Consider the following 23,677-nt stretch of genomic DNA (forward strand, 5'->3'; position numbering starts at 1 on the left):
TGGCAAACACAATATTCTTTCCTTATGTACTAAAAATCTACGTGGATATCCAAGAGACTGACACATGGCTGCCGGCACAAGCAGGAAATGGAGACATTGGTTCCTTATGCCTTCTACTTTTCAACCATGTAACTCTATCATCTATTCAAATAATAAACAACAAAAAATGTACTCCTAATATCCGTTGGTGACCAAGGTATAGGAAACGTTAATATCCTACTGCCAGCTAGCTAGCAGTCAAGAAGGGCTTGACTGTGAGACATCCATGTGGCAAATAAATGAGATGGGTCTACTATAATGGAAATACATCCAGACAGATTAAGCGAAAAGGGCACGTCACCAAACAATGGGCAGGCATACTTGGTTTAAAATAACAAAGCAAGTCCCCTAGAGAAAAAAATAAAGGCAATATATAATATACACTAATTTGTTAGTAGTGGATGCCTATTTTTTGAGTGGAGGATGAGTTTGGAGAAGCAGAATTGATTATAAATAATAAAAACTAGAGCTCTCTCTTCATCAACCTGAGAACATAAAGAGATTTAATCTCCCCAAATTTAAAATGTGAAAATGTTTTGCTTACAGCCAAACTGTCTGCTGTGTTAGGAAGTTAAAGACTTTCAAAATCTTAGCTTACTGTAATGATATTCTTTGTCAGTGGTTCCCAAGCTATGGGGCCAGGGAGGGAAGTATCTCAGTCTAGCTGTTCCCAAAACATACTCCCCTGCCACAGGCCCACCCCCACAAAAGCATGTCCCTTGATCACCCACTGCTCTACAGGCCTGGGTGCTGTCTTCACTCACATGCAGCCCAGGCATCAGTGTGCCTCTGCAGGGCAGGATCAGCGTGAAGGACACAGCACTCACAAAAGACCATGATTTGCTTTATCAATAAGTCTGGTCATTGAAGCAGAGTTGACAAAAGATCTCCTTGCGACCAAATCACCACACAGTTCAGTGACACTGGATAAATACATGCCCAAATAAAGAGGTCTTTGTTTACCCTCACACCAAGTACCAACCAGAAGTAGGATTTCCTCCAAAAATGATAAAAGCTGGCTTCTGTGTTGAAGGGGGTGTGGCTCACGTGTGGCATTCACAAATGACAAGTGATTACTCGTGAGATCAATTCTGATACGCAGAGTGAAAAAACGAACATAAAGAGAAAGAAGTAGTAATCAAATCAAATAACCACAGTGCAAATGCATTCAATTTTAATCTTTAATAGCTAACATTATTGCTTTAGGACATGCTTTCCCTGAACCAGGAACAGAATGCTAATTACATAAAAATATACACATAGAAAAAGTAGTTCTCCATATTCCCAGGGAAAAGACAGTAACTTCTAGGATACTTAAGTGTTTTAATTATAAAGTCTTGGTCATTTCACTTATTAGCTCTGTAACATACATATTTAAATTAAACATTATTAGACAGCCGTTACAATGGGTACGTGTCAGGCGCCATTACTGAGTAAATGGATTCTCCCATGAGGGGATGTGTCGCTTCCCCCACCCACTGACAGGCAGCAGCACGGTTAATGGTTGAGTATGTGATGCGTTGCTGCACACGCGTACCCTCTTCTCCGCCCAGAGCCCATCTGCGCATGTGGGTGAGCTGGTCAGGTTGCACTGGCTACCTCTCTAACTTCCACAGCAAGACGAGCTGGGCTTGGGCTTCCGGTGCAGACGGACCGTGTCTGTCTGAATCAAGGGATCCGACCTATCCTCGGTAGCGAGCACTCTTCGAACTGCTTCCTCAAAGGCTGCGGCGACATTCGTGGCATCTTTTGCACTCGTTTCAAAGTAGGGATAGTCGCCGTTGTCCCGGCACCAGGCTTGGGCTTCTTCTGCAGACACTTGCCGCTCGCTGATGTCAACCTTGTTGCCCAGAATCACAAAAGGAAAGCTTTCGGGCTCTTTCACATCTGCGTAATATATGAATTCTTTCTTCCAGTTACTCAAATTCTGGAAGCTCTGAGAATCATCGACACTAAAGGTAAGCAGGCAACAGTCAGAACCTCTGTAGAATGGTGTCCTCAGGCTTCTGAAGCGCTCTTGACCAGCCGTGTCCCAGATCTGCATGGTGACAAAGTGTCCATCCACCTCCAAATCTTTATTTAAAAACTCCACACCTATTGTATGGAAGAGCTGGGCATCAAACTTATTAGTCACATATCTGTTCATTAGAGAACTCTTCCCAACACCACCATCTCCAAGGAGAATGACTTTGAAAAGCGATGATTTTCCTGCCATTATTAATCTCAAGATCTCTGACTGTGGAACCCTGTAAAACAGAAGAGTACCATTACATTCTGTTAGACCTGTACCTAGTTCCACGTGCCTCTCTGAACATCAGTGCTAAGGGAAAGAAAACGCAGGGAATATGTGACAGCAAGAGATGTCACCTATTGAGCTCTGCACCTCGCGCCAGGCACCATCGGACCATCACTCCCGACAACCACTGCTGAGGGCTCGTTCTTCCCCTTCCTCCGGTCACCCTTGACTGAGGCTGGCACTCAAAGCCGAGTCTAACCTCCAAACCATCCTCTCAGCTCACAACAAGCCCTGCCACCATTTGTTAGGCAGCAGGAGACTGAAGTGGGCACATTTCCAGAGCAACTACAAACCGCCCTCTGGTGGCATGGTGCCCGTGTTCACTGATGGCTTTCCTCTCAGGCCAGGGGGCTTCTGGACAATCCCCTCTGTCTCTCTCCCAACACTATCAGCATAGGAGCTGGCAAGCAGGGAACAGGAGACAGAGTTCACTGATCTGGCTGTGAACAGACCAAAGCCAACCACTTGAGTAAAGGACTCTGTTCTCTTCACTGGGGATACTTAGTTCGCTAACATTAACGTCAGCACCAATGGAATTTTTATCATAATATAGTAACCTACCACATTCTACCCATAAGATTCGTTTGGGCAGCTCCAACACTTCTGAACAAATGGGAGCCTGGGCTGTCTGTTACTTGTATTTCGAGGGGGGATGCAATGAACCTTAAACCAAAATGTGGTATGGTGCCCATGCTTTAAGGGGAAGCCCTGGGGAAGGACTAGACTGCCCCGTACACCAGCCTGGGGAAGTGAGGAGGGCAAGGGTGGGATGGCGTGGCATATGAAGATTCAGACACCTATTTACAGCCTGGTGGGAGCATTGTTCTTATTTAAGGCTTCTATTTTAACTCTTTATTATGGAAAATGTCAAACATACACAATTTTGGAATAATGAGAATAATTAATGATACCGCACAGACCCTAAACCTAGTTTTGCCAATTATCAACTTACAGCAAATCCTGTGTGCTCCATAGTGTCCCGTTTTCCCTTCTCCCAAATTATTCTGAATCAAATTATAGCATGTAGTCTGTAAATATTTCAGTATAAAATGGCTTTTAAGATATGAAAATTTGTAAAAGCAGACAATCTTTAGTACCGTCTAACAGTACTCTCTGCAACAAAGGAGACATCCTCCATGTGGACTGTCTGATATGACAGCCACTAGCCACATGTGGCTATTGAGCACTGAACTTGTGCTCAAGTTCAACTTGGGAGAAAGGAAATGAATTTTAAATTTTCTATAATCTTAACTAATTGGAATAGTCACATTTAAAGAGCAAACAGCTGTACTGGATAGCACAGCCCTACAGCAAAAATGGCAATTAACTTTCACATGCAAGCAGATAATGTGAATCCCTCAATGGGTAGGTAGCAAAGGCATGAACAATAACTGTTATATTGACTAGGATGATTCACTGCAGTAGGGACCTCCCTGGAGGTCCAGTGGTTAAGACTCCATGTTTTCACTGCAAGGGGCCCAGGTTCGATCCCTAGTTGGGGATCTAGTAAGATTCCACATGCTGAGCCATGTCACCCAAAAGAAAAAATAAATCATTGCAGTAAACAATCATTATCTGGCAATCTCCTGGTATACACAAGCATGACCCAGTATAACGTAATTGAACACTCCCCATAACCAGCAAGAATTCATCTTCCTACTACATGCTACCACACTATTCTTACAAACATGTAGCAACTTGCCCCTCTTATTGGCTCTCTGAAATTACTTGCTACAGTAATTACTACTATAATCTAAACAATTTAAATTGGTGAGGCAATCAGGGAGCATACTACCTGGAGACTTTTCAACCTCAGCACATGGCTCTGCCCACCGCCCAGGCTAAATTACTGTCAGAAAGGAAACTGAAACTATCTCAAACCCCTTCATTTCCTGACACAGTAACAGTGCACTAAATCGGTTCCTTTGTTTAATTCTTTGGAATCTTGCTTACATGACTTCAACCCAGAAAAAAAGAGTAGCAAAACCAAAAATGCACACCAACTATTCTTACATAGGGAAAGTGAAAGTACTAGTCACTCAGTCCTGTTCGACTGTTTGCGACCCCAAGGACCATATCCCTCCAGGCTCCTCTGTCCATGGGATTCTCCAGGCAAGCATACAGAAGTGGGTTGCCATTTCCTCCTCCATGGGATCTTCCCAGCCCAGAGATCAAACCCGCGTCTCCTGCCACTCCTGCATTTCAGGCGGATTCCAGACAGATTCTTTACCACTGAGCTACTGGGGAAGCATCTGCTAATGCCCCCTCCTTAACATTCTTCAGTGGTCTTCCAGACTCAGGTCTAAGTCCAACTTCTAAGGCAAGACACCTGGTCCTGTTCCCCATTCTCAGCATCAGCCATCCAGAAATGCACTGTCAAGTGGAAGTGAAATTCAGATCCACGGGCTCAGCCCACATATTCACCTTTACCCTGGCCCACGCTGCTCTCCCTGCTGGCGACCCCACCCACTACGTCTAAGTAACCTGGCCCTCAGAACGCTCTGTCATCCCTAACACTGTAAACTTCCCCCAGCAGCCCCTCATTTGAGGACTGTTCCTTTCCCAGGGTTTTCAAGATACATAAACAGGGACGTTTCATGTTGTGTTGTAAGGGTGTAAAAGACGTGCTCAATTCTAGTCTACCATTTACCCCAGGACTCTAGTTAAGTCTCTAGTTAAGTGTCTAGTTTGCTAGACACAAACTTCCACTGCACAGCATCAACTTGTTAGTATCTTTACATCACATTATAAACCAGACTGTGCAATCTAACAGCCTCCACCCAGACGAGAGGTTACATATCTACCGAATTAAGTCTTAGAAATTCCTTGAGATTTGTAATCATAACTTTTTATCAGGATACTTTGATAGTTCTTTTCTTCTTGCATAATAATGTGGGATTTGGGATACGCTAGACTCACACACCAGGAAATAGGTACATTTTTTTACATTTCCCATATGTAATTTGGGGCCTCCCAGAGGGGAAGTGTGGTGGGCTGCCGTCTCTGGGGCTGCACAGAGTTGGACATGACTGAAGCGACTTGGCGGCAGCAGCAGCAGCAGCAGCAGCAATCCTATTTGGGAGTATGTTGGCATTTGCTCAGACAACTAATATAGACATGCACAACTCGCTCAGTCTAGCTGCAGCACTGAATACAGACACACATATGATAAAGATGATTATACAAACTATCTTATTTCCCACTTACATCTAACAAAAGTTAGCTTGATGCAGTCTATCATTAACATAATTAGCTTATGAACATTAAAATTTTTCCCCTTTTCTTCTCTAAAAACAGAAAAATCCTTTGAAACCTCTTTAGTATAAGCTGAATGAATAAAGGTATCCTGCTATGTTCTTTTCAAGACTTACCTTAAAATGTAATATGAAGCCTTTTATACTTCAGTTTAGGATTGCCCAAAGGCAATAATTTTCACCCAAGCTAAAATATGACTTTCGCAATCAGCTAAACACTATAAAGAAATCTAAATAAGAAAAGCATAACACACAGGCCATAAATCTTACCTTAATTGTTCAGTTCAAGCATCATCATTATCTGCAAAGAAAAAAATGTGAAAGCTCACCTTAGCAATATACATTCAGTCTGTTTTCATAATTTTAAGAGTAAACACAATAATTAAAAAGTAAAAGAAATGTCCGACTTTTATTAGTAGCTAGATTCTTAGTTTATAACTGATTCATGTTAAGGTTTGACAGAAAACAACAAAATTCTGAAAACCAATTACCCTTCAATTAAAAAATAAATTAAAAAAAAAAAGGAAAACTGCACCTGCAAGCTGTCTATGAACTTTCTCAGCCTAAAAGTAGCCCTAGAATCAAATACACTTTGTTTTTTTTAAGAAGTACATGTCCCCATCCACCCTACTTTTCTAAGTATCCCATTCAGACAAATATAAAATCTGGTTAAGATGAAATGTAAAATATTTCATTTGTTGTTCAAATTCTGCCCAAATTTTGAGTGATTTAGAATAATCACATTCCAGAGAATACAATCAAGGCATCACCAACTCAATGGACAGGAGTTTGAGCAATCTCCGGGAGATAGCGAAGGACAGAGAAACCTGGCATGCTGCAGCCCATGGGGTCACAAAGTCAGCTGAGCAACTGAACAATACCAACAAGGATAAAAGAAGGGCCACTCAAGGGACAGGCACCTAACGTGACACAGGAAAATCTGGGCTAAGGCAGCGCAGAATATCCTGAAGCTTCTTTCTGGGCAGCCAGAGCAGAGGGGAAACTTTGTGAGTTAACAAAAGCCACTGGCAGAAAGGAGAACTGGCTCCCTGTGCCAAAGCCCAAGAGCCCGTACCCACGGCCAAGCTCTTGGACACCCTGCAGCTTGGGGACTCTGGCAACAGCAGGACCTACCGGAGGGCTGAGGAAAGAGTCACTGAGACACAGACACCAGGGAAAGCAGCTCACCACTGTGCCAGGCTCATGGCCTGAGCGCAGACAGCTTCTGTGGAACAAACACATGAAGAAGCCTTTACTGATAGTTTCATGGAAACCAGACAGGATTCTTTCATGGCCATTTCTTCAGCCAAATTTCTAGAAGAGTCACAGGCAGAACAAATGAGAGGGCAATGCAGGCCGATATTAGGAAGCCAAAGGAGCCTAGTCCCACACACCAAATTCAGTGTGGAGGTTTCCTGGGCCAACTAGGCTGTGCTAAAGCACTAGCCTCTTTCCAACTAAACCAACAGTTTCAAACTCCTCTCCCTCCCTTTTTTAAAAGCAAAGGGCATTTCTGTGGGACTTAAATGAATTCAATTATAAATTCAATCAATGAAAAACACGATACCCTTCAAAATCTTGACATTTAGGAGTTAAGGACAAAACCACCACCACCCTCACAATTACTGAGCCCTTCAGGCCACTGACTTTGCATTTCTGCATCCACTCGCCACCAGCTACCCTAGGGATGAGGACTCTGACTCAGAGAGGTGACATTCCTTGCTGGCGGTCACACAGCTAGGAAAGGGGTGCAAGTGTCCACCCCAGGGGCCTCTGACCCTGACAAGTGGCTCTGACCACTGCACAGCTCCGGCTGGAGGAGGAAGGAACTGGGGCAGGCGGGGTATGACTGGAACCAGGACCGGGGTGCAAAGGCACCCACGTGGCCAGGGAGAGCCCAGGGCAGACCACCTGGAGCCAGCGGTGGGGGGCGCCGTGGCGAGGTGGAGCGAGGAACGAGCTGTGCGGCCACGGGACTTTACGGGTAGGCCACCAAAAGACTTCTGCCAATGCCCTCAGAGTGAGCCTACCCGCATCCCTGAGCAGATGCGGAGTCCAGAAAAGCATCTGTCTGCGATCACAAGAGCAGGCTATATGGGGAGGGCAGAAGGGAGGCCAGGGGCAGAGTGGTGGTGGCTCACTTACCATCCCTCTCCAACCACTGACGGTGTCAGCGTGCTCTGGGGTGGCTGGCCTCCTACTAGAGACTGCAGTAAGCTACTCACCCCAAACCCCTCCTCCCGCTCACCCCTGGCCAGGCGGCTAGATCTCAGCTCCCTGGAAACCCTGCCCCCGCGCTCCTGGCACCCCCGCAGGCACCTCTGCATGCAGAGGCAATACTGAGATCAGAGTGCCTCCCAGGGCAACTTCACGTTTGTAAAGAGGCAAGATCTCAAAAAAGATTCAGTTAAGGGAAATGTCTTATACTATGATAAAAATGCCCAGATTTTTCCCTGAGCCATCCATTTTCTAAACTCTACACCAAAAATACATCCCCATACCATTCTAAAACTACTCGCCCTCAAAAAACAGCAAGGAGAAAAAAAACATTGCAAAAATGTTCCCAGTGGAGCAAATGGAAATGACCTAAATGCATAATTGGGGATGCTCTGCAGCCCTTGATTAGACTGGAGACACAGGTCTGTAGAAATGTATTAAGTAATAAATCCAAAGAATGTGTACACCGTGATGACACCATGTAAAAAATTCATAGGTTAACATGAAAGTCTGCAAGAAAATCTCAAACAATCAACACCAAGTCTTTAAAGTCCTGACTTGATTTCACACTCATACTCCTTTTTCAAATATCAAAAGTATTCTTTTAAAGCAAGAACAATCATTTATTTTGCTCTTGAATCTGCAATTTGGGCAGGGGTTGGCAAACTCAGAAGCATTTTTTAAAACTTCATTTTCACTTAAAGCCTAGCTTGACTGAATGCTGTAATTGAAATAGAAATAATTTTCTTTTAAATTTTCTTCAAATACTGCTACCCACCAGACCTTAAGGACAACTGCTTCCTAAATTTTTCTATAACTCAGATTATATTAAAAATAATTCAACATGAAACCCAAAACACAAGCAACAGAAGAAAAAATAGGTCAAATGAACTTCATCAGAATCTAAAACTTTTGTGTTTCAAAGGGCACTATCAAGAAAGTGAAGACAATCCACAGGATGGGAGAAAATACTTGAAAATCATTTATCTGATAAAGGACCAGTATCCAGGAACTCTTAAAATAATAATTTAAAAAGCAATTTAAAAATGGACAAAAATGGTCAATATCATTAGCCAGGAATGAAATGCAAATGAAAACTATAATGAGATACCTCTTCACACCCAAAAGGCAGACAATAACAAGTGTTGCTGAGGATGTGAGAAAACTAGACCTGTCATACACTGCTGGTGGGAAGGCAGAATGGTGCAATGATAATGAGAACAATCTGCGGTTCCCCAAAACGGTAAACACAGAATTACCATCAGATCAGTTCAGTTCAGTTCAGCTGTTGTGTCAGACTCTTTGCGACCCCATGGACTGCAGTACTCTCCTACGTATGTACTCAAGAGAAATAAAAACACATCCACACAAAAACTTGTACATGAATAGTGTTAGTGTTAGTCGCTCAGTCGTGCCCGACTCTTTGCGACCCCATGGACTGCAGTCCACCAGGCTCCTCTGTCCGTGAGATTTTCCAGGCAAGGATACTGGAGTGGGTTGCCATTTCCTTCTCCAGGGGATCTTCCCAACCCAGGGATTGAACCCGGGCCTCCTGCACTGCAGGCAGATTCTTTACCGACTGATCTACAAGGGAAGCCATGTACATGAAGAGCATAGTATTAATCATAATAGCCAAACCATGGAAACAGCACAATGTGCATCAACTGATGAATAATAAAAATGTGGCCTCTCCATACAATGGAAGATTAATCAGTCACAGGAAAGAATGAAGTTCTGATACATGCAACTACATGGATGAACCTCAAAAACATGATAATTTAAGGAAGCCACACACAAAAGGCCATACATTATACCATTTACATGAAATGTTCAAAATAGGCAAATCCACAGAGACAGAAAGTAAATTTGTGTTCCAGGGAACGGGGAGTGACTGCTAATGGGCACAGGTTTCTTTATGTGTGTGTGTGGGGAGAAGGTATATGACAAAAATACTCCAGAATTAGTGGTGATGATTGCATAATTCAGTGTCTATACTAAAAACAACTGAACTGTACACATTAAAAAAGTAAGCTTTATTGTATGTGAATTATAACTAAATAGACATATTTTTATTGATACACACACACACACTCAGCCTGAGAATTAGCAATAAGACCCTAATTTATATGTGCCACAAATGATCTCCTTGTCCCTTCAGCAGTATCCTTTTCAATAAGCAGTTACACACACAGTAAATACTCCGTCAGGATTACAAGATCACGTGCTGGCAACAATGAAGGTTAACTATGGTGCACACTCATCTGAATGGGAAGTTGGTTAAGTAGGTTACTGGCAGGAAAGAAAATGAACTATGTTTTCAACAGATACCTCAAAACTAAAGATAAAAAGAGAGCATTGAATGCCAGCCCTTTGCTTTTTATAACACTCTTTTCCAACTTTTCAATCGTGCACTTTTATCTTGTACTATCAATTGTTTACGGATAGTGTAGAGGAGCCTGTTCTCTGATCTCTATCTCCATGCTCACTTCCAAAGCTGATTATTACAATAAACCAAGGGGGGAGTCAAATCCAAGCATGGAGAATATATATCTCAAACAGAAATGTTTGTGTGGATTAAAGGTAGACCCTTTTTATTGGTCATGGACCTAACTGCTTCCATCCGTACACATAACAAAACCCAATTCTTTGTTTATTACTTTTATTATATAGGATTTTGAGCACGGCATTCAAAGAGCTCTCCAACCTCACATACCTACCTGCTTGTCCCAATTATAACCCTACAGGTCACCACTCCCAAACCTATCAGGCATTTACTGTCCAGCCTTTGCTCAGGCCCTCATCTTGCACTAGGAGTTCCCTCCCCACATCTTGACAGCTATGAAAATCCTAGTTATCTACAGGCCCACTTTTGCCACGTCCCTCACAACCTAATCTTTCTCTTCATTTTCATCATCATTCCACTTCTATTACAGCTCTCATTCACTTATAGTTTCCTAATTACACTGTCAGCTCCCTGGAGGGACACACAACATCTAATGCCACCCGTTCACGGGCCCTTTTTTGGGTCTGCAACATCTAGTACACAGCTTTCCACACGCTGAGGTATCAAATGAATGCTAAATTGAGAACCATGAGTAAACTACTTCCTCCTTCATTCTTGCTATTCTTTTTTTTTTTTTTTCATTCTTGCTATTCTATTCTTATTTTTCTATTTGTACTTTCCGTACTTGCAGTTTTTTCTCTATTCAATCAGTTCTTCCCCCATTCTGTTTTTGAGGTCTATTAAAATATGTGGGAGAAGACAAAAAAAAATTTGATTCTTACTTGAAACTCAAATGAGAAAACCACTTTAAAATAAGTACTCTGGAATGCAGCAGGAAATGCTGAAGACCCACATTCCTGTTAACAAGCTGCCGAAAGGATGCTAGGTTTATAAACAGCTTCCTCAAATTCTCAGGTTTTCAAATCTGAAACCCCTTGACTAACTCTCATTTCCAAAAATTTAAACTGAATTTATCACTCCTGACTTAAATTTAGGAACAGATCTTTTTTTTTCTTCTTTTCAAAATCACATGTTTCTTTTGCACTCACTCTTAAATGTCCCCGTTAGAGGCACGCCACTTTATTTCATATCACAGCTTGAGAAACTGAGGCTCAAAGAAACTAACCAAGGCCACAAAAGCATGGTTAATCCCTCCATCGTTTCTATTTTCACCTAGGCTGTATTTATTTCCTTATCTCTCAATACAGGTGTGTCTCGCTTAACAGCCTCTTAGCTCCACTCTTTTATTTCCGGTCTTCCTGGGTGTCTTGCTGAACAAGGCATGTCAAGGAAGTCATTAAGTATAATAATGGGCACTATCTCTACAGCAAGAAGTGGAGCATAACAAAATGAATTAAGCAAATAGCACAGGCACAGACCAACTTGGAAGGCACAACTTGCCACATGAAAACACGTTATCTAGGTGACCACTGAGCCTTGCCTCTGAGACTGCTAGAGAAGGAAAAAACTGTACAAATCAAACCATGCTATATCACGAAGTCAGAGCAGCTCATCCTACTTAAAGAAGTCGTTCCATGAGTGCTCTTTTATGAAGATCAGGCATCTAGTAGAAATATAAACTCTCAGTTTTGCTTAAAACAAGGCACCTTTGTAGTTAGATATACTAACTAATCATTAACAGTGGTGGAGTGAGTAGGTAGGGAGAAGAGAGGAGAAAAAAATACATTTGGTTAAGGAACTCAATTTTCTTAAATTATCCTGAAAATAGAGAGCAGTGTGCTCCAACACAACTTTCTGTGATGAAGGAAATGTTCTTATGTCCAATATAGTAGTCACAAACCACATACAGCTACTGAGCGCTTGAAATGTGGCTGGTCCAACTGAGGAAGTGAAGTGTTAATCTCATTTCAATTCGGTTACATTTAAGTTGCTACATGAGTACTGCATTGGAAAGTACAGGCATGGAGTGTGCTTAACTGAGAGTCCATGAAAGAGCTGCAGGGGGAAAATGCACCTTCTAGAATCATAGGTGAGACAAGGGTGAGTGAATGGATGGAACTGTGCTTGAGCCTTCCTCTGGAAAGAGTCAAAAAGGTTTCATCAGATTCTTAATGGAGTATGCACCTCAAGAAATGATCAATTAAATATATTTTTTTTAAAAAAGAAGCGATCAATAAGCGTCTGCAACATTTGTATATTTCGTGTGATTAATTTGTGTAGTTCATAAGACCCTCAAGACTTTTACCTTTACTTGCCATTACTGTTTCGAGGTTCTCTCCCTTACCCATAAGACTTCATTAATATTACACTTGGACCATGAACTGTGACAGTTCAATCAAGAGACTTATTCACAGGAAACTGCTAATCCTGTGAGGAAAACATTTTGTTCTTCGTTTTATTTAATGAAGTCCTCAAAAGGAACAAGCATAAATTTACCTGTAACGAAGACACCTGAAAAATGCACTTGAAATGCTTGACAGAAAAGAGTGGGGATAGTTTTAAGGCTGCACTTTGGAGGACAAAATTAAAATGCAAACAAATGAATAAAAGTCACAAAATAGGAATACTACACTATGAAGTAGAGCAGGGTATTTCAGGAAGAAGACTGCATTGTGAAAGAAAGGAATGTGAATGTGCATGTTAGAAAAATATATTAAGAGCAACGAAACACAAACTGAACATGATCTGCGATGATCTGCTGTAACTTAAGGGAACCCTGCTTCTGACTCGTCTCTTCAAGTTAGGTAAGAAACCTGCTTGCTATCTTTAATTTGAAGCAGAAAGGGGTGAGGGCTGGAGAAACTTCCATGTAAGCTCAGGGAAGAGTCAATATAGCAACACTCCCCACAAGGCATGAGGCCACAGCAAGGTAGAACTTTTTGGCTGTTAGAGAAATGAAGTAAGAGGGGTGGAATTTCTCAAGATCTATTTCAAGAGAACAGCTGTATATCCAGCATATAGGACTGAACTAGATTAGAGATTCCCATTCTGCTGGGAAACCGTCACCAGGTCAAAACGAGAAGAAACATCAGAGTGCTGCAGGGAGCCTTCTAGAAAGTTCACCACACGTCTCCATTGCTGATGCTGTAGTCTTCAGTACCCCACCAAGGTACTGAAGCTGACTTGGCTTACAAAAACCTTCCCGAGCCCAGACTTACTCCGTCATCATGACACACTTCGCTCTGTGCCTGATCAACTCTGCACCTGCTCACTGAATGGAGGTTCTCAACCTCTCTATCCCCCCGAGCATCAGCAGAAGTCATGGGAGACTTCCCAAAGGCCAATCCAAGGGCTTCTCTTCAGTCCTCATCTAAAACCCCTATGGCACACGCAGCCCTAAAGCGATTGAAGAAAAAAGTGTCCCCTGAGGACTTCCCCGTGTACGCTTCTACAAACACACCTCCTGGTTGACCAGTGTCTTCACGAGAGGCCCACCCAGTGGACAGTGAATTCTAAGATGGATCAATTTGTCTGAATGTATTACCTGGCATCAAAGCTCAAAGGAGTACCCTTCTGAGGGCATTTGTTTTAAAACAAGTAAGATAATGGAGGCCCAAATGGGAAAGGGTCTTGCAAGTATCACACCTCTAACTAGAGGCATCAGTGGGACCTTCAAGTCTTAGCCAGGACTCAGTCACCAGTACTGTCTGTTAGGTCTAATGGCCTAGCAATGACCTTGAAAATGCTTCCTACTTCACTGTCCATAAAGCTACCCTGCCTTCTCTGCCCCTCACCCCATTAGCTTTCTGCAACCCAAATGGCTCCCTTTTCTAAGAGGCTCTTAGAGCATATATATCACCAGGTTGATGCCCTTGCTGTTGTTCAGTCACTAAGTCATGTCAGGCTCTGTGACCCAAGGACTGCAGCCTGCCAGGCTTCCCTGTCCTTCCCTCTCTCCCAGAGTTTGCTCACTCATGTCCGTTGTGTCAATGATGCCTTTACCTCTTCCCAAACCATATCTTCCTGGGATATAAAAACCTAGTGATTCCTAAAGCCCACCTCCACCCTTCTGCCCCTTGGGCGCCAGATAAGAATTCCAACCCCTTTTATAATACAGTCATCTGATGAATTCAGATGGCAGTTCAAATTCGACAGATATAAAAACCAAGCTAATTATTTTCCCCATTTTCAAAATCTCTTTCTTCTGTCTTACCCATTTCACCCACACAAGAAACGTGTCCAGTTCACTCCCTGCTTACTGCCACCATCTTGTTTGCTCAAATAACAAATGCTATGACTACAATAACATCAGCCGCCACTGTTCTCTGAGTGTCTACTAGGTACCTGGCGCAGAGCACCTTGAAGTCACCTGCAACGCAGATGCTACCACCCATGCTTTATGGATCAATAAATCAAGTTCATAAAGATTGAATAACTTCCCCCTGGTATAATTGAACAGGGCAGGTCAAACACGTGTGACCTTCACTCCCATCAAAAGAAAAGAAAAGTCAAAAAAATATACAAAGCCAAAAAGGACAACAAGAAAACAACTGTAGTGAGAGACAGCAACAAAACCAGGAAGACGGAAAGTAAAGTGACAAACTGAAGAGCCAGGAAACCTACCTGGGGAGAAACAGCTGTCAAGGAGAAATCGGCCCCGAGGGCATGGGGCGCATCTCAGCAAAGACGCATACAGGCTGGCTGGGTAGAAAGCACAAGGGGAAACCCCATGACACCCCCTCGGCACCCAGGGGCCCCCTCCCTACCAGCAGACCTACTTCCTAATAAACTGTTCGCAGCAGGAGTTGGGACTGGAACTCTCCAGATGATGAGGGAGGGGACAGCAAGCGACAGTGCGTGCAGGGAACTGGGCAGGGCAGGTTATATGACATTTCAGAGGGCGTCACAGAGGTGCTGGCAGTCTGCAGGATGCTTCACAACCGGCGCTCAAAAGGGAGTTCATGAGTTCACGGTAGATCACACCACATTCCTTTCTATGACATCGTATCTTTGGGAGGCGGGCTTCCCTGGGGCTAGTATGATAAAAATCAGGTGCTGCACAAATATTAATGCGGAACAGGGTAAGAGGGTAGCAGCTGTTTGTTCCCAAACATTCTGAAATGTTACTGAAGAGTACTGGAACTCGTTCTAGAAATGCTTTGTATTTACCAACACGTGGCCTTCCAGCAGCTCTTCTGTCCTGACTTCCAACAAAACCACAGATGTATGTTCAGGTGCGTCCACCTAATCACTGCTCTGATTACATACCCCAGCGCAAGACTGCGCCCACAAGAGTGGTCACCTAGCCACATGCCGCACTCCAGGGAGTTCTGATATTTGCAAACCTGTTAAAGCAGTCAAACCCTCCATTATCTGTGATATGCTTCTACACAGCAAGTGCCAGGAAGAGAAATCTGTAAGGCGCTTTTTCAGACTTCTCCAACACTGACAAATACAGCCCCTCTCACAAGAATGAACCTTCTGGAGACGACCTTAGCCTCTGTTCCCCCAAAACCTAACCCAGTTCACAAGAACCTGGGATGAAAATGGTTCAGCCCACACAGACCCAGCAGTCAGTTCACTGGATGCCGTGCTCTGCTCTCCTTCACTCCTGGATAATGAATGTGGCCACGGGATGAATGTAGCAAGCTGTTCCATACTGTTTCTCCATCCCCCTCTAACAATAGCAGACACTGGGAAGGCATCAGGCCGTGGACACAAGTGGGGCCTGTGTTCTGAGTCCCTGCACTGCAACGAGCAGGTTGAGGGCAGCCAGTTTGGTGAACCTCCATGGCCTGTCTTGCTCCATTCTGTATTTCTTCCCAGACACAGGGCTGGCTCTCCCCAGCCCACGCTGATCTAGCTGCGACCTCACCTACATGCGCTCACCACTCGTCATCCTCTCTATGTTCGTGATAAGCACCAGCATGCCCTACTCTGCACCCGGCATGGTAAAAAATTAACAGAAGGTAATGGAAGAACCCAGGATGCGCAAACACCCGGAGCTCACCTTCACAACACGTGCTATGCCAAGAGTCACGCTGGGGAAGTTCTCTCCAGAGCAGAGGCACCCCCAGCCTCCCTGGCAAGCTCCAACCTCCCCTCCCCAACACAGGGCAGCCAGGCCCCCCTCACCTACACACCTGGGTCCCCCAGCTCTCCTCCAGAAGGAACCTTGACCTTTCATCTGCATCACAGCTCTCCAAACGCCCTGGGGCCTTTTGTGAGTTTACCAACCCCCTCAAAAAAAAAAATTCTTAATACATGTTCTGTTGATGATCTACTTAGTCACAGGCTCTATTTTCTTTTCCTTGGTTTTGATTAACAAATTTATTACCAAGCTACCTTTCAAGTGAGACCTGTTTCTCACACACACAGACACACACACACTTTTCCATTTGGCTTATTTCCTTCTGTTGCTTCACCAGCTTGCCTGAGGCAGAACTCCAGGCAGCCCTCCTTTTACTGTGCTTCACAGTTATTAGGGGCTTTTTACAAACTGAAGGTTTCTGGCACTGCATGAAGCAAGTTTATGAGCGCCATTTTCCAACAGTATTTGCTCACTGCTTGTCTCTGCATCACGTTTTCATAATTCTTGCATTATTTTAAACTTGTTCATTATTATTATATTTGTTACCGTGATCTGTGATCAGTGATATCAGCAGTGCAAAAAGATTACAACTCACTGAAGGCTCAGACGATGGCCAACAATTTTCAGCCACAAAGTATTTTTTAATTAAAGTGTGTATGTTGGTTTTTTTAGGCATAACACACAGGTATGGTATAAACGTCTTGTAACTTTCATAAGCAGTGAAAAACCAAAACCTTTGGTCTGAAACCAAATCCAAAATATCTCCGAGGTATATCTGTACTTGGAAGCCAATAATTTGATGTCTTTACTTGGTGTCATAGATCCACAAAGGCATTACAAAGTACAACCAGCTCAATGTTACAAAGAAATGTGGTGACCTAACTTGGCCACAGCAGCAAACCAAGTGCACATGGAGCAAGACTCCCCAGAGCAGGGGGTGCTCCTCCTGCACCATTCTCTTGATTCTCCCCAGGATAAAACCCCTGCAGTAGTAACAGAGCACACATCCCTTTGGTAGACTGCACTTGATAGCAATCATTTTTAGGTGTATAATTCAGCATCCCCTCTACCCCACAGCAGACAACTCCTGATACAAGGCAGAAAAATCTATTCATTGGCAATGAACACACTCAGTGTCCATCAGCACAAGGCAAAAAGCAAAGCTCCTCACAAAAGATGCCATGTTGACCAAATGAATAACACTCTCACAGCAATTCCTAAATAGAACCAATCTTTTTTTTTTTTTTTTTTCTGGCCACGCTGCAGAGCTTTCAGGATCTCAGTTTCCCCAACCAGCAACTGAACCCAGGCCACGGCAGTGAAGGCCCCAAGTCTTAATATGCCACCAGGGAACTTTCAGGGCCAAGCCTTTAGGACTCCTCTCACTCACAAAGTTCACCTAGGAGTTACATCTGCCACCAGAATGAAGCAGTACATGGACTGAAGGGGCTAGTTTTAGGCATGATGAAAACATGCTGGAAAAAGTCAGGAAAGAATGCAAAAATCAATTAAAAATTTTTATTGCTTATTTTTTGAATTCATTGATAAAATCCATGCAGAATTATTGTCCACTGAAGCTAATTTAAGGAAGAATTTTATACTCAACAAGAATGGCTTCTCGATTTGTTTCTTGTAAATATTCACAAGTGTTCAACTTACAAAGTTATCAAAACCACATCAACCAGGGCTTGGGATTAACATACACACACTACTATATATAAAACAGATAATCAACAAGGTCCAACTGAGTAGCACAGAGGATTCTACTCAATATTCTGTAATAACCTATATGGGAAATGAATGTGAAAAAGAATGAATATGTATAACTGAGTCCCTATGCTACACACTGGAAACTAACACAACACTGTAAACCAACTATGTGGTAGCTGCTCAGTCATGTCTGACTCTGTGACCCCATGGACTGTAGCCTGCCAGGCTCCTCTGTCCATGGAATTCTCCAGGCAAGAATACCGGAGTGAGTTGCCATGACCTCCTCCAATAAAATTGAACACAAAAAGAAAAACACATCAACCTTTCCCCATTTCACCTAAGTCCACACACAGTAAATACCATGAAACAGGTACCTATGAGCTGGTTTGCAAATGTTTTGTTTAACAACACCTGGCCCACGACCTTGAGTAGGCTGGGTAATGAACTTTGTGGGAAGACAAAGTTAGATCCCAATCTCATGACTGTGATCAGACTGTACGCTTCAGGGAGGGGGGGACTCCCCACTGCCCTTGGTATCACTAGCACCTTTTTATCAGCAACCGAAGAGCTACTCAGAAAATGTTTGCTGACAATTCAAATACTGAAACCAAATTTCCTAAGTCAGCTTCAAAGGCCCCGAATGCCCCTCAAGTTCTCTCCAACACTTTTGCCAACGAAATAGAAAGGGGGAGCAGGGGGAGATTTCTGTTATCAGAAAATTTTTGGTCACTCTTATTCTATCAAATGAATGAATATGTCTCTCAGTCAAGGGAAATCTCTTCAAGTTCCCAAGTCCAGGAAGTTTCCTAAACAAGAACCAACAGCACATTTGAAGGACTTAGAGAAGCACTGACTGTGAGCTCTGGAGTTACATGGACTGACGTCAAGCAGGATTTCTCAACCCCAGCACAAGCAACATTTTGAGCTGGGCAACTCTCTGTGAGGAGCTGTCCTGTGCATTGTAGGATGTTGAGCAGCACCCCTGGTCTTTACTCAATAGATGCCTGCAGCACTCTCTCACATGTGTGAACCAAAAAGGCTGCAGAGGTTGTCAAATGCCACCCCTCACTAGCACTCTAAATTCACAGGGGCCTACTCGGAATCCTGGCTCTTATCTTCAGTCTTCCAGAGAACCACAGTCTAGATGGAAAAAGTGGCGGAGGAAGAAAAAATGGAAAGAGGAGAGCTTGGACAAGAGCGAACAGCACTGAAGTATTTCCTTAGTCTCCAAGAACTCGGCCAGGAGTCAAGGCCAACAGTGTTCTACTTAGTTTTCCTCAGTCTATTCTAACCTGACAAATGACAAACCAAAAATCTCTCCAACTCACAAAACTCTCCAAAGTAAATAAGTCAGCAAGCCAGAAGCTTTTTAGTATAAACTAGAGGAATTTACTATTAATACAATATCCACACACAAAAAACTGAAGACACCAGACGGCCACACCAGAGAAAAGAAAACAAAGAAAAAGAGAAACGAAAAACAGTCTCCTTAAAGGTCCGTGGCAGAAGAGTACTGAGCTTCCTTCATGTCTTGAGTTTTGTTCCACCGAAAAGTTTCTGAGATTACAGGCAATTTAGCGATTTTCCACTACAATTATGATGGCAGAGAAAGACAAGCACGAAAAATAATTTTTCATTAATTTTTTAAAAAGCAACCAAAATCTATTTTTATCAGGCCGCCGAAATCCTACATAAAGAGCGTGTTCACGTGACGATTTGGAAACTACCCGAAGTCATTCCTCAAAAGAACCCTGGTCACGGGATGTATCATCACTTGAAAAAAAAAAAAAAAAAAAACCCCAAACCCAACTGATACTCTTCGACTTAATTAAATCGGCACTTAAAATTTTCATCTTGTCTCTTTAAAAAACGAAGTTGGAAGAACGAAAAGAACGCCATTCGGAAACCTTAGCCAGAGTCTGCATCCGATAACGGCCCAAACCGCCTCCAGCCCCTAGGATTAGTTTTATATTTCCCCCCTCGTCTCCGGAGTGGTACTAACACCTCAGCAAACGTTCACCTGGGAAGCAGGTCAGAAGTCGCCAGTATCAAATCGTGAGCGCCTCTGCTTTCTGTGAGTCACGTCAGAGTGGGTTGCTTTGGGGTGCCTGGGTGGATTTCTCCGTGTATGCGTGTTTCCCTGCGGGTAGCATATGCCCTCTCCCGCCTAGGGGTTTGTGTGGCTGTGTCCCTCTCCCTGATCCCAGCTGCTAATGGATCTCTTTCCCCGTGTGCGTCTCCAGGACTTTTAGGTGTCTGTCTTGGGGCGTGTATCTCTCTCCCCGGGTGTGTAGGTGTGGGACCCCGTCTTTCCACCTGCGTCAGACACAGTAGGAGGCAAGGGTCTACAAGTCGTCCCTTCTCCCGGGGGGTGCGGAAAAATGACCCGCACTGGCCGCGCGCGCCCCCCGCCCCAGTGCCCGAAGCCCAGGCCGCACTCGCCGTCGGCGGGCTCCGCTCAGACCCTGACGCCCGCGCAGCTGGCCCCAACCCCCGCCCAGCCCCGAGGGGAGTCGGCGCTCCGCTCACCTCACGGCCACACGGAATAAGTTCGGGAGCTTCGGGCCGGTCCGTCCGGGGGCAGGGAAAAAAAGTGAAGAGGGTCGAGGAGCCAGCAGGGAGGAGACGTCGGCGGCACGGCGCGGGTCAGTCTGCGGTTGCCCCCGTCCTGCACGGAGGGAACAACATGGCGACGGGCCGGGGCGGGGCCCGGGAAAAGCGGGCGGGACCTAGTCGGCGGGGCGGGGCCCGGGGTGGCGGGAGCCCTGGGAAGGTGGGGCGGGGCCTGGTCGGCAGGAGCCCTGGGAAGTCGGGGCGGGGCCTGATTGGGGGAATCCGGGCGCGGGGCCTCGAGGTCGCCTCCGCCCTGCCCTCACCCACTCCTTGCCGATCCCCTCTAGCTGAATCACGGGTTTTCTTCGGGTTGCGTTCTCGGGAAAAGACAGCACGGATACTAGTTACCTTTAAAAGCTGACGTAAAATGGGAATAAACAGACCGCAAAAGCACTGTCACACGATGCTATGACTACGCGGCGAAATGAATATGCAAATAGACAAGTGAATAGATTGAAAAATGAAAACATCTGTGATACTGTGAAATAACAGGATTTTTTGATTAATTTTTTTTAATTTCCTTGCTCTTAAAATTTTTACTGCCTCCCGCCTCTCTAAATATAAAGCAGTAGTGGGGAAATGTATAAAGAAGCAGTGGGAAAAGGCGGTATTGGAACTCTTAATTCCTCACTTGAAATACGGAGTTAAGTGCAGGTCGATACTGGAGACCAGAGAGGGATTTTTAGTCCCTCTATAAATATATTTTGTAGGGCAGATTTAGTTTGTTTACTTTCCAAGAAAAGGATCTCACCTTTATTGCTTCCTGGGCCCACAATCATTAACCTCTGGCTCTTTCAGTTCAGTTCACTCGCTCAGTCCTGTCCGACTCTTTGCGACCCCATGAATAGCAGCATGCCAGGCCTCCCTGTCCATCACCAACTCCTGGAGTTTACTCAAACTCATGTCCATCGAGTTGGTGATGCCATCCAGCCATCTCATCCTCTGTCCTCCCCTTCTCCTCCTGCCTCCAATCCCTCCCAGCATCAGAGTCTTTTCCAATGAGTCAACTCTCTGCACGAGGTGGCCAAAGTATTGGAGTTTCAGCTTCAGCATCAGTCCTTCCAAAGAATACCCAGGACTGATCTCCTTTAAAATGGACTGGTTGGATCTCCTTGCAGTCCAAGGGACTCTCAAGAGTCTTCTCCAACACCACAGTTCAAAAACATCAATTCTTCGGCAGTCAGCTTTTTTCACAGTCCAACTCTCACATCCATACATGACCACTGGAAAAACCATAGCCTTCACTAGACGGACATTTGTTGGCAAAGTAATGTCTCTGCTTTTGAATATGCTATCTAGGTTGGTCATAACTTTCCTTCCAAGGAATAAGCGTCTTTTAATTTCATGGCTGCAATCACCATCTGCAGTGATTTTGGAGCCCCCAAAAATAAAGTCTGACACTGTTTCCACTGTTTCTCCATCTATTTCCCATGAAGTGATGGGACCAGATGCCATGATCTTAGTTTTCTGAATGTTGAGCTTTAGGCCAACTTTTTCACTCTCCTCTTTCACTTTCATCAAGAGGCTCTTTAGTTCCTCTTCACTTTCTGGCTCTTTAGGAAGTCAATTTTGGGTAAGGAATCTAAGGTAATTATTCAGTACTAGAACAGTTCCATTTGAGAGAGTTTGTCACAAGCATAAAAGGCAATTTTAGAATCCTTGTGAAAGTGAGGCATGTGACTGAATTCTAGTTTAAGCTTAAATGAATTTTTCTTTCATAGAAAAAAATCATATCCATGCAGGGTATTTCCCCTAGCAAACATAAGTAAAGGTTTATAAAATGCAAATCTACTGATAATAGGGAGGATGAAGAGATTCATTGGCTTATTTTAAAACACATAATTAAAACTACACAACAAAACATGTAAGAACTTTAATCTTTCAAAAGAACACCAAAATAGACAGTGTTAGATCCAGTGGACTAAATTGCAACAAGGAAGCCATGGGTCACTAAGGAAATGCTATCTGAAAAATTCTAGATCTATGTCATAATCATAGACAAGGAGTGATGCAGTAAGGGTTTATGGTCATAATCGCTAATACCAACCAGCTATTAATAGGTGCACTTATGAAATTAGTGTATCTTGACTTAAAGAAAGCCTTGAGAAATCTAAGAATTTTCAAGAAAGGGTCCTAAGAAGGTCCTACAAGTGATTCTTAGGCTGTTTCAAAATGTGAGTGAGCCATATAGACATATCTGGTTGTAGCCATAGTCAGCACCTGAAGAAAGAACATGGTGGTGGTGGTTTAGTCGCTCAGTCATGTCCAACTCTTGGGACCCCATGGACTGTAGCCCACCAGGCTCCTCTGTCCATGGGATTCCCTAAGCAAGAGTACTGGGGTGGCTTGCCATTTCCTTCTCCAGGGGATCTTCCTGACCCAGGAATCAAACCCAGGTCTCCTGCATTGCAGGCAGATTCTTTACCAACTAAGCTATGAGGGAAGCCCCAAAGAAAGAATATGGAAAGGTACTTTTTCTGAAATAACTCTTACTTGGACGCTAGCCAACTGACACTTAAGAATACTTGTATATTCTGGTCTCTTCCACCATTCACTTCTTTACCTAATTGATATGACAATGCGAGAGTAGGCTGAGTGGAAAGATTCTTCCCTGAAGGGCAAGTTTGGGGATTTTTCCTGTGGATGTGTATAGTTGGCAAGCTGACACAAGTTAGATAAATATGGTCTCTATTGCTCTTGCTTCATGAACTTATTTATTAATGAAAAACATTGAAGAACTGACCTAGTTTGGCTCCCTTCATATAATTAGGGTTTTTGCCTTTATATTCTGTAAACATCTAGTGCATCACTCAAGGCGGAAAAAGAGATCAAGATTGCTGGGCATTAATCATGCCTTTCCTTAAGTAACACCTACTTATTACTATGAGTGCTGGGAGTTAATACTCCATTTAAAGCTGGAGTCTGAAAGAGATCACGTCTGGTATGTCTGATGAAAAGCTACAAGTAAGTAAATATTATAATATTTATTATAATCAATAAATATCATATTATAATCAATAAGAAATATTGACCATAATTAAATTGATTGTGGA

General features: G+C 43.8%; 1 protein-coding gene across 2 annotated transcripts; it reads right to left on the reverse strand.

Moving 5' to 3' along the window:
• Nucleotides 1-1,191: 1,191 nt before the first annotated feature.
• On the reverse strand, nucleotides 1,192-20,727 carry RAB9A (RAB9A, member RAS oncogene family). 2 transcript variants are annotated; one of them, XM_014476326.2, is made up of 4 exons: nucleotides 20,541-20,727; nucleotides 6,724-6,814; nucleotides 5,860-5,890; nucleotides 1,192-2,285 (listed from the first exon to the last, which is right to left on the reverse strand). In XM_014476326.2, the coding sequence occupies exon 4, from the start codon at nucleotides 2,252-2,254 to the stop codon at nucleotides 1,643-1,645; it is 612 nt and encodes a 203-aa protein (XP_014331812.1). In that variant the 5' UTR covers nucleotides 2,255-2,285; nucleotides 5,860-5,890; nucleotides 6,724-6,814; nucleotides 20,541-20,727; the 3' UTR covers nucleotides 1,192-1,642. The 2 variants fall into 2 exon arrangements, with proteins under 2 accessions (XP_014331812.1, XP_005889638.1); XM_005889576.3 differs by lacking the exon at nucleotides 6,724-6,814.
• Between the last annotated feature and the right edge of the window lie 2,950 nt (nucleotides 20,728-23,677).

Source organism: Bos mutus, chromosome X (genome assembly GCF_027580195.1).
Source record: "Bos mutus isolate GX-2022 chromosome X, NWIPB_WYAK_1.1, whole genome shotgun sequence".
Taxonomy (NCBI): Eukaryota; Metazoa; Chordata; class Mammalia; order Artiodactyla; family Bovidae; genus Bos; species Bos mutus.